This window comes from Hyaena hyaena, unplaced genomic scaffold (genome assembly GCF_003009895.1).
Source record: "Hyaena hyaena isolate Hyena2069 unplaced genomic scaffold, ASM300989v1 scaffold_4, whole genome shotgun sequence".
In the NCBI taxonomy this organism is placed as follows: domain Eukaryota; kingdom Metazoa; phylum Chordata; class Mammalia; order Carnivora; family Hyaenidae; genus Hyaena; species Hyaena hyaena.
In genome coordinates, this window is record NW_024080636.1 from 408,193 (window position 1) to 419,208 (window position 11,016).

General features: G+C 57.8%; 1 protein-coding gene and 1 pseudogene across 1 annotated transcript; one reads left to right on the top strand and one right to left on the bottom strand.

The window, feature by feature from the left end:
- Positions 1 to 4,925: 4,925 nt before the first annotated feature.
- Positions 4,926 to 8,326, bottom strand: RPS19BP1 (ribosomal protein S19 binding protein 1). Its single transcript, XM_039234550.1, has 4 exons — positions 8,216 to 8,326; positions 7,920 to 8,048; positions 5,785 to 5,882; positions 4,926 to 5,444 (listed from the first exon to the last, which is right to left on the bottom strand). The coding sequence occupies exons 1-4, from the start codon at positions 8,265 to 8,267 to the stop codon at positions 5,310 to 5,312; spliced, it is 414 nt and encodes a 137-aa protein (XP_039090481.1). The 5' UTR covers positions 8,268 to 8,326; the 3' UTR covers positions 4,926 to 5,309.
- A 1,005-nt stretch (positions 8,327 to 9,331) lies between these two features.
- Positions 9,332 to 10,710, top strand: LOC120233939 (annotated as a pseudogene).
- The last annotated feature ends 306 nt before the right edge of the window (positions 10,711 to 11,016 follow it).

The window sequence follows — 11,016 nt, forward strand, 5'->3', positions numbered from 1 at the left end:
AATAAAACTCAAAGATTTTAAGTAGTCTCCACACCCAACGTGGGGCTTGAACTCCTAACCGTGAGGTCAAGTCGAGAGTCCAGCCAGGTGCCTCCCAAAAGCTTTTTTATAAGGATGACCTCCCCATTTTACAGATGTGGGAACTATGACTTGGAGAGGCTGAGGAACTTCCCTGGCTACCAGGTGGATTCAAACCCAGGCAGCCTGACTCCAAAGACTATGTTTTTAAAAGGTGTGGCTCCATAATCCCGTACAGGCAGGGCTAGAGGGGGACCTGGGACACAGACTGGGAGTTCGTGAACGCGTGTGTGGGCGCTGACGCGGCGGTGTGCTGCATCAGTACCGGTGTGGAGGCCTTGAACGTCATTCTCTACGTGGCTCGTGCCTGGTGGTTTTGGTGAGGAGCCAGAGGGGAGTGGGGAGCCTGTGGCCACTGCCAAAGGCCCTCACGTGAGCACAGCTGTCGCCTGTGACCCCTGCTCTATGCCTCGCTTCAGTTTTGTGACCTGACAGTTTTTAAATCCAAGATAGGAAGGAAAAATCGACTACAAATGCTTTCTTCTGTCCGCCCCTAACAGTTCTCTTCTGCTTCGTACCGTGGGGCAGCTGCCCCAGCCTGGGGTGTGTGCAGTGGGGGCAGGAGGGGGACATGGAGAATTGAGAGGAGGTGAGAGGGACCACAGCCCTGGAAGTGACCCCAGCCACCTTGTCGCACCCAGTGCCAGTGGGATGCTCTGCCGTTGGAGACAGTGGCCCACTCTGCCATTTGGCAGAGGGATGGCTTTCCCTGGGGTGCCCTGAAGGGTAGTGCAGCCTAAAGGTCTAAGGCCAGGACGCTGGGCCATGCCCCTTCCCAGGCCCCTGTAGCTAAAGACTCCCCAAACCCCAAAGGCAGGAATGGGATGGGCAGCAAAGGCCCCCACAGACTAGAGTCAGTAGTCTCAGACCAGGGACCACACTGGGACTTGGCCCTCCTTTGCTCGGCTGTGCTCCGGCCACAAGGGCCTTCCCCCACCTTTCTGCTAAGCTCATTCCTCCCTCAGGACCTTTGCACTCGCTGTTCCTTCCGCAAGACTTTTCCAGAGCTCCTTCCCGCTCTCATGCAGGTCTCCTAAGTCACCCCAGAGGCTTTCCAAGAGGAGTCTGCAAATGTCCCAGCCCCTCTTGCCTTAACTGTTATTTTCCATGACCCTACCTTTTTGCATACATTTACTTCCTATTCCCCAACTACAATGTCAGAGATGGCAGAGACGTTGCTGTCTTGTTCGTTCCCAAATTTCCAGGACCTAAAACAGTGCCTGGCAAGTAATAATGATTACTGCTAATAGTTACCGAGAGTTCTGGCGCTCGACTCTGAGAGCTTTCTGGTTATTAGCTCATAATCCTCCATTGGGAGCTGTGAGGACGATCTTATGATTATACGTTTTTTTTTAATGAGGTAAGGCTGCAGGTGGACGCGGGCCCAGGGACAGCTGGCATAGACAATGACAGGACGAGGCCGCAGGTCCCGGGGCCTTCATGTTTCCCTAAGACGATTCAGGAGCACCCACCATGGGCTAGACGCTGTTTTGGGTGCTGAGGATTTGGTGGTGAGGAAAACAGACGCAAATCCCTGTCTCGTTCTGGTGAGCGAGACCAGACCGCCACCACGAATAAAACATCTAGGACTGTCTGTCTGGCTCAGTCGGTGGAGCGGGCGACTCTTGATCTCGGGGTTATAAGTTCGAACCCCACATTCGAGTGTAGAGATTACTGAAAACTCAAATCTTAAAAAAAAAAAAAAAAAAAAAGACCTGTAACGGGGGATGGCCGTGGGCAAGCCGAGCGCTGGGTGGGGCACCTGTCCACTGAAGATGGGTGTTTAGGGAGCCAATGCTGGCAGGAAACAGGTGAGTGAGCGAGCTTGGGGGGCGGGGGGAGTGACTGTGGCGGGGCAGACACACATAGTACAGGGCCAAGCAGCCGTGGCACGCCTCTTTGACAGGCAGGTGGGGACGGTGGGGAGGAAGCGGACTCAGAGGCCGGAGACCAGCAGAAAGTCCAGCTGGAGACAGAGAGCCCCCCCATCCCCCGCAAAGGCCCCGAGGGCCAGCCCACCCCCGCCGGGCACCTCACGGTGAGGGGAAGGCGGCTCAGTCCAGTGGGGGGACGGCAGGTGGATGCTCACACCAGGTGGAAAGTGACAGCTCCAGGACTCGACTGCGTGAGCCTGGGAGACCTCAGGGGAAGGAGCAGGGACTCTTGGGTGGGAGGTCCCAGCAGGCTGCCCGGAGGGATGGGTGCCTGGCCTTCAAAGGACTGGACAATTGTGGATGCAGAAGATGGGGAGGCACCCCAAGAAAGCTGGCTCAGCAAATCCATGAACGGGCACTCTGACATGTCACGGTCCCACCTCCCTCTCCAAGAAGACTCCCCTTCACCCCCCCCCCCCCCCCCCCCCCCGCTCTGTCAGAAGTCACATGATGGGGACCCACCCAGCTCCCGCGGGAACCCAACCCTGTGTCCACACAGCTCCGGGCAGGCCTGTGGCTGGACCCTAGCGAGGCCCCACTGGCCGTCCCGCCCTGCTGGTGCCCAGCCCCTGGGCCAACCCTTCCAGTCGTAAAGGAACAGGAGGTATAGGTGGCTCAACAGCCTACCCCACCGTGGAAACCACAGGGAGCCTTGGCTGGGGCCCTCCCATCGGTCACCATGTGGGTTCCTGCAACTTGGCTCAGCTTGGTCCCACTGTCAGCCGCCCCAGAGCACGTGGGACACTAATGCTTCCAGGCGCTTTGTATCCGCTCACGATGTCTCAGCTGGGGGAGGCCGCCTCCTCCGGGTCTTTCTATCCCTTTCCATCCGGGTGGGAATGCAGCAACCCCGTGTCTTCTTATTGGAGCCCTGGCCCTCCAGGGGAGCAGAGGGAGAGAGAATCTTAGGCGGCAAGATTAATCCGTGCTCAGCACGGAGCCCCATCCCATGACCCTGAGACCATGACCTGAGCTGAGGATCGAGAGTCAGCTTAAGCCACTGAGCCACCCCTGCGCCCCTGGACTGGAGGGCTTGTGACTCGGGGCTCTGAGAACCCTGGGAGATGGGGAAAGGCCCCTTGGTGACAGCTGATGTCCCTCAGCAGGGCCTGGAGCTCACGGCCAGCACCGCGCATCCGTGACTGCCGCACACCCCCCACCTCCCCCTTGCAACGGTGGCACGGCCTCCCTCCTCCAGTGCCTCTACCAGCCTCTCCTGGGCGCTCTGCCATCTCCGACCACTTGCACCAGAACTGTCCAGGGTGACTGTTAAATAGATCCCAGAGTCCTCCCTTGACCTGCTGGCCTCCAATCTCAGAGATGAGCACTAGCTTTGGTCACTCGGGGAGCACCGACGCCCACTTCTCGAGTGCCACGTGGCACAGATGAAACGGAACTACTGGAGAGCCCACGAGCAGAGAAGTGGCTGGACACCCCCTCCCACCCCCCCGCCCTGCTCTCATACCTGCAAACTCCCTGCCACAGAGCCAGGCGTCACCCGACACCCGGACACTGGGAACGGGGCACCTGGGGGTGACTAGGGAACAGCAGGTGTGTCCTTGTCAGTGGCTGGCCAGCCCCTCTCCCCAGGGAGCGTGAGCGGTGCCTGCACAGCTGAGCCAGCTTCTTGCTGAGCTGCTGCAAAGACGAAGGGAAGGGGTCTCCAAGGATACCTAAGGTCCTCTCTCTCCCCATGGGCGTCATTAAAGCTCAGCAGGCAGGGGTGAGAATGTGAGGAATACCCGTCTTTCCCTCTTTGCAACGAGCTCATTTGAGGAAAAGTGGGCTGATGACGGTTCGGAGCAACAGCGCCCTCCTCTCTCGCCCCCCGACCTCCTGGATGGATGGTCCGCTTCCTGCCGCCAGGACGGAGGCCAGCTGCACGCAGCACCGGCTCTAGCTCTGCCTCAGGCAGGTCTGCGGCCCCTGCTGTCCCCACAGAGGAAGGAAAGCCACTTAACAACCAGGACCCTGGGGCGCGGGCGGGGTGGTGTGTGGGGTGTGGAACCCTCTCTCCGCTGGACAGAACCCACTTTGGGTTGGCAGACTGTGGGTCCCCAGCTGGCCCAGCCGCAGGGAGCCCTGTCCAGTCCTCTTCTGGACATGATCTCCGGGGCCCGGAGCCCGGTATGCAGGGAGAGCGGAGCGTCGGATGGAGCCGCCCCAGGGCAACCAGGGCCCTCTTCCCCACGAGGCCCCCAACCCCTCCAGAGAGAAGCTCCCGGACTTCCAGGACTTGTTCCCTCCACCCTGAAGACCCGTCCAGTCAGCACGGCCACTCACTTGCGCTCGCTCGACACGCACGTGTCCCCAGCACGCGCCTGCCCTCGCGTCCAGCCTGCCCTCGCTGGTGGTGCAGCCCCGGCCCCGCCTTCCTGCCTGGGCACAGACCTCAGTGTGAAGCCCTGTTTCTTGAGGTCCCCTTTCTGAGACGCCCCCACAAGAGCAGAAACCTCACGCGACAGTGCAGCCGCACTTCCGCTGCCTGAACCCTGAGTCAGCTGCCGCGGTGCTCCTTTTTCTCGAGGGTTCTTGTCAAGAGGGCTCGTCTCAGGCACATCAGCTGACGCTGAGTGCTCTTGGGCGGGCGGGCGGGGGGGGGGGGGGGGGGGGACACCTGCACTGAGCTGGAGGACTTTTTTTTACCTATTTTAGAGACAGAAAATGAGTAGGGAAGAGAGGCTCTTCCATGGCTCAGCATGGAGCCTGACGTGGGGCTCGATCCCATGACTCTGGGATCATGACCTGAGCCGAGATCAAGAGTCCGAAGTGCAAGTGACTGAGCCACCCCTGCACCCCTGGACTGGAGGGCTTGTGACCCGGAGCTCTAAGCACCATGGGAGATGGGGAAAGGCCCCTTGGTGACAGAGGAGATGGGAGACACCCCATGAGGCAGATGGGCGGCACACACTGCTCTCGGGTCCACGTTTATTAGAGCCCAGAGGCCTGCCCGGCAGCCCCTCTCCTACCCTCAGAGGTGTGGCCCTGAGGGCCTCGTGACTGGCCTTCCCCACAGCAAACAGCCCAGGGGCCCTGCTCGGCCAGAGCAAAGGAAACAGTCACCCGTGTCTCCTGGTGCGCAGCCGGCCCCTCCCTGCGGAAGTCAGCTGTGCTGAGTGCGTATCCTCCCTGGGGCTTCCGGCCTGCAGGCCCCTTTCTGGCCACCCTGCCCTGGCTTGAGCCCCGAGGCATCTTTGCACCAGGCCGGCAGCTTGGCAGGGTCCCAGAGCCAGTAGAGGCTGTGAGGTGCGAGGAGACCGGGGCTGGGTGCCTTTCCCACCGCGTCCTCCGGGGAGCCTAGCTGCCGAAGTATTCCTGCTGAAACTTCTGGAAGTCTTCCTCGGTGAACACGGTGCCCTCAGCCTTCTTCTTCTTCTTCGTCTTGGCCACAGGTCGGTCACAGGCCTTGCGGCCCCGGTTCTGGCGCACAATCTAGGGACATGGGGGAGTCAGGGGTCCTGGGTGGTGACTCCCGGCGCATGAGGGACTGGCCCTTGGAGCTGTACAACCCGGCGTGGCTGACAAAGTGCCACCCTCTCCCCCGGCCCTCACACCGTCCTGGGAGGCAGGGCACGCCACTTCCACTTATAGAGAAGCAACCCGGGGTCCCTGAGGGTCACAGGGGAGTCAGGCCAGGCCCGGCCTCCCAGCAGCCCTGCTCTGCTCCCTGTCTTCCAGAGCGGGGGCCCAACCTCTGCTCCGCGCTCAGGGCAGAGACCCCCATGGCTCTCCCCGCCCAGGTCCCGGCCCACAGTCCACCCCTCTGACAAACCTGTTGGGTGACTGACTCAGCCACTGGGCTTCTTGTACCGGTCATAAACTTGAGGTTTACTCTGAGGTAGTTTTGACACTCTCGCTTCAGGAACTCAGCTGTGGAGGGCAGGCAGACAGGCATCGTTTCCGAGGTACTCCCTTGGAAGCCTCTGGGTCCCCTCCTGACACCTCCTCCCTGCCCCTGTACCAGCCCTGCCGAAGGCCCTGTGTCCCCTGCCTAGGGCACTCCAACATCCCTGGCTCCCCATACGGGTCCTATTGAAAGCCTCCCCCACCCCCTGGCTTGCAGATACTCAAGTGACTTATTCAACAAATAAGGCCCGAGCATTTACCGTATATCAGACACTGTTCTAGGTGCGGGGCATACAGCAGAAAATGGAACGAAACTCCTGCCTGCCCGCACGGAGCTTACTTTCCAGAGCAAAGAGACATGGCAAGCAAGGTCAACAGTATTTGAGAGAGCGATACGTGTTATGAAGAAAAACAGCACAGTAAAGACCAATGGGAAATGCCAGGGGTGGAGGGTTGCAATTCTAAATTGGAGGCCCTGGGTAGGCCTCACTGAAATGATGTTTTAGCAAACACTGGCGAGTCTATGGAAGAGCATTCTAGGCAGAGGGAACAGGCCTCGCAAAGAACCTGACGGAGGGTGATTAATGTGTTCTTTGGAGAACAGAAAATGACTGGCGCGGGGAGGGGCGAGCAGGAGATGAAGCTGGAGGGGGGCAGACCGTGGGGGACCTCTGATGCAAGCCACTAGAAGGTGTCCGACTTCTATCACAGGATCACTGTGGCCCCTGTGGTGAGAACAAGATTACTGGGGGCAGGGAGGGGGGAGGGGGTGGACGTTAAGAGGCTTGTGAAACAGCCCAGGGAAGAGATGATGCCACGCTCACACCAAGGTGGCAGTCACAGAGGTTCTTTTTTTTTTTTTTCTAAAATGTTTTATTTATTTCTAGGAGAGAGAGAGAGACAGCGTGAGCAGGGGAGGGTCAGAGAGAGAGAGGGCGATACAGACTCTGAAATAGGCTCCAGGCTCTGAGCTGGCAGCACAGAGCCCGACGCGGGGCTCGAACCCACGAACCGCGAGATCATGACCTAAGCAGAAGTCGGACGCTTAACCGACTAAGCCACCCAGGCGCCCCATAGAGGTTCTTTAGATTGGCCACTGAGGCTTGAGAGTCGCCTCGTGTCATCAGTTATGTACCGTGACAGGTTGGTGGGACAAGAGGTGGGATAAATAAAGGAGAGGACCTGGCATCCTACGCTCCTGTTTCCTGCTGGGAATTCATAGTTCTTTCAACAAATACTTGAATGTCTTTTATATACCAGCCACCAGGGGTTCAAAGACAAGCTAGGCACTCACCACGCCCTGCTGCATGTCACAAGACGCCACCATCTAGACCACACCCGTCCCTCCCCAAGTCTGTCTGTCCCCTTAAGGAGAATGCTATCCCCCAGGATCCTCTACTGGAAACGAGAGGCTCTGTTCTCAGGGTCTCCCTCTTCCTCCATCCTTGCACCCAACTCACCGCTGAAGCCCATCAACGCTCCCTCTCCACCACATCGGACCCCTGCACACTGTCTGCACCATCCCAGCGGCCCAGGCCACACTGCCTCCCTCTGAACCGAGTAGGGGAGAGCAAACCTCTGGAGGGAGACACACTGCCCGGTTACTACCTGTAACATCTGCACAGGCGCCTGTTTCTGCCTCTGAAAAATGGGGGTAGTGACAGTACGGACCTCACAGGGTTGTGTAAGGAGTCAAGCGAGTGAACGTTTATTTATACAGGGTTTGAAACAGCACCAGGCCCACAGAATTAAGTTAACTGTTAGATAAGCGCTCCACCTCTGGCCCTTGTTCACTATGGCACCTTTACCGGGCTTCTTTCTTGCAAATTCTCAAAGCAACAAACTTCCTCCAAACTCTGCACGAGCGGTTTTCTCTAGAGCAGTCTTCCCCCGGCTCACTCTTAACACTTCCCGGGAAGAGGTGTTTGGTTCCCCTCCGTATTCCCGGGAAACCGCTCCGCGCCAGGCGCACACTAGGTGTTCTAGAAACGCCTGGTGAACCTTTCAAGCTCAGCCTCAAGCGCCCCCTCCTCTAGGGTGCCGCCCCCTTCCCGAGCTCACCAATCGCCGACTTGGGCACCTTGCCCTTGGCCGAGTTCCGCAGTTTCTGGGCTCGGGAAGCCTTCGCTTTCCGGGTCCGCTTCTCCCGAGCCCCGCTCGGCTTGGCCTGGCCTGGCGCGGCCTGGGGGGCTGCAGGGGAAGAGGGAGAGGCACGGACCTGGGTCGGAGGGCGCGCAGGGTTTCCATCCCACCCGGGCCACGCCCGGCTGGGATCGTTCCGTACCCTCGGGGATCCAGCCCGCCGCCCCCGCCGCCCCTCCGCGCGCGCTGCACGTCCCTGGCCAGACCCTCCTCACCGTCTGGCGCCCCCAGCAGCTCCAAGCCCCGCCGCAGCAGGGCCGCCGACATGGCTGCACTGAGCTCCGCCCACACGCTCACACTACTTCCGCCTTGGCCACCGTGGTCTTCTCCGCGGAAACCCGAGCGAGACTAGAGGTTCCGGAGTGGGTGGGCGGAAGTGCCCACTGGCCTTACGACGCATGCGTTTGGGGTTGCCGCTCTACTACTGAGAGGAAATAGGGGCGGGAACTGGAGGCGGGGCCGACCTGCAGAAGGACGCCTTTGTTGTCCAATCCCAACCCAACCGGCCCTTGGCCACGCCTCCCCCCAGAAACCGCCCCTAACCAGCCCAGGTTGGTTGGTCCAGCCCTTCGCGTCCTGCTGCTCAGTGGTGCGGGAAGGTGGGCGCGGAGCGGAGTGTTCAGGTTATGTTTTTTTGAAAATGGGAAGTGTGCAACTGGATTATATTTCAGATATTTCAGCCAAAGCAGCCTATCGCCCAGGTCGAGTATGGCATGAAAATCTAGCTGTCTTCCATTAAGTCAGTCATTAAAGACATTTGCAAAAATGCCAAGCTGTATCACCGTTTTCCCGCTGTTTTGTTTTGCTTTGGAAAATACAACTATTTTTCTTAGGAAATATTTACTTACTATAAAGCAGCGACAAAAAGCATCTGTGACAACGTCACTGGCCCCCACGTCCTTTTTTTTATAACATGCAATGAGTTTGCTATTGCTTTTAAAAAACGAATTGATAAAATACTACATTTTAAAACTTAAAATTTTCTCAGTTTTAGTTTCTAATCTGGTAAATATTCATAGGTATTTACACGTGGAAAAGCTGTTTGGGATCCTGAATTTTTTTTTTTCCTTTTTTTTTTTGGAGCAGCAGGCGAAAGTTTATTAAAGTATAAGACCAGAAAAGAATAGTAGCAAAGCTCTCTTTACAGAGAGGGGACATTTGAAAGAGAATACTCCTGGGATCCTGAATTTTTTAAAGAGTGTTAAAGACTTTCTGACACCAGGGCACGTGTGTGGCTCAGTCTCAGTCTGTTAAGCCTCCGACTAGTGATACATAGTATGCTAGTGATACATAGTATGCATGGGATGGAACCTAGTTGGTGGGCTGTAGCCATGTGGGGCTCTGCTGACAGTGTGGAGCCTGCTTGGGATTCTCTCTCTTCTATCTGTGCCCTTCCTCTGGCTCATACACACACACTCACTCTCTCTCTCTCTCTTTCTCAAAAAAAAAAAAGGCTTTCTGAGACCAAAAAGTATGAGAACTTCTGGCCTAGACATTACCCTTCTTACAGCGCCTGTTCACAGCTCCATCTGGGGCCGCTGCGACCCGTAGCTCCCTGGGCCGTTCTGGATCAGCATCAGCAGGTGAGCTGAGCAGCAGTGAGCCCAGCACCCCAGCTCAGATTCCCCTGGCAGCACCCATCATCCCCACGCCGGCTCTCACCTCTCCTGGAGCAGCACCCCCACTGCCTTCCCCCTCCAAGGAGGAGGAGGGGCTGAGGGTCTAGGCGTGGGACCTGGAGGAGAAACTGGAGACCCTGTGACTGAAACGTGCAGAAGACCAGGCAAAGCTAAAGGAGCTGGAGAAACAGAAGATCCAGCTGGACCAGGTGCAGGGATGGAAGAGCAAAATGCAGGGGCAGCAAGCAGACCTGCAGCGACGCCTCAGGGAGACGCGGCAGGAAGCCAAGGAGGCACTGGAGGCGAAGGGACATTCCGTGGAGGAGATGGTGGGCACTGCTGATGCCATCGAGATGCCCACTGGACAAGGAGATGGGTGAAGAGCGAGCTGAGTGTCCGCAGCAGGAGGTGGAGGTATTGAAAGAATGTGGATGAGCTCACCACTGACTTAGCCTCAAGGCTGAGATTGAAGAGAACGGCTCAGACCGGGCAGCGGGCAGCGTCCAAATATCAGCTCAAGCAGCTGGAGGGGCAGAACGCCCGCCTAAAGGATGCCCTGGTGAGGATGTGGGATCTTTCTTCCTCCGCGAAGCAGGAGCATGTGAGAAACTCCAGAAGCTCGTGGAAAAGAAGAACCAAGAGCTGGAAGTTGTGAGGCAACAGCAGGAGCGTCTTCAGGAGGAGCTGAGCCAGGCAGAGAGCACCGTCGATGAGCTCAAGGAGCAGGTGGATGTGCTCTCGGTGCTGAGGACATGGTGGAGATGGCAACAGACCTGACCTCGAGTCTAGAAGAGAAAGAGTGAGAGTTGAGAGAGACCGCGGAGGGACTTGGAAGCGATGAATGGGATGAATGATGAGCTGCAGGAGGATGCACGCCAGACAGATTGGGGAGCTGCTGGACAAGGTGGGCTCATGGGTTCGGGAGGCCCAGGAGCACGTAGAGGCAGCCCAGGGCACTGTTGCCGATTTCCGGCAAGTCACCAGAAGTACCACCAGCTGATGCCCACCTTCAGGATGTGAATCGGGAACTGACAACCCAGCAAGAAGCATCTGTGGGGAGGTAGCAGCAGCCACCCCTGGAGACTTCCTAGTCCTGTACCTGGCATGCAGAAGACACTCAATAAGTGAGCGAATACGGTTTGAGGGCCTTTTGTATGCCCTATGCTGTTGGGTGGGGGATGAGATGACTCCACTGGACCTTCCTGGATGAACCTCTGTGTCTAACCTCTATCAGCTAGTCCTGGAAGGAGAGAACACCTAAACAGATGTTAATATTAGCAGCTACTGGGTGCCTGGGTGGCTCAGTCGGTTAAGCGTCTGGCTTCGGCTCAGGTCATGGTCTCACGGTTCATGGGTTCGAGTCCCACATCAGGTTCTGTGCTGGCAGCTCAGAGCCT

Coding starts and splice junctions, on each gene's coding strand:
- RPS19BP1 (XM_039234550.1), bottom strand. CDS start 8,267: ATGTCGGCGGCCCTGCTGCGGCGGGGCTTGGAGCTGCTGGGGGCGCCA. Junction 8,049..8,215: donor GCTGCTGGGGGCGCCAGACG/GTGAGGAGGGTC, acceptor CTTCCCCTGCAG/CCCCCCAGGCCGCGCCAGGC. Junction 5,883..7,919: donor GGTGCCCAAGTCGGCGATTG/GTGAGCTCGGGA, acceptor TGCCCTCCACAG/CTGAGTTCCTGAAGCGAGAG.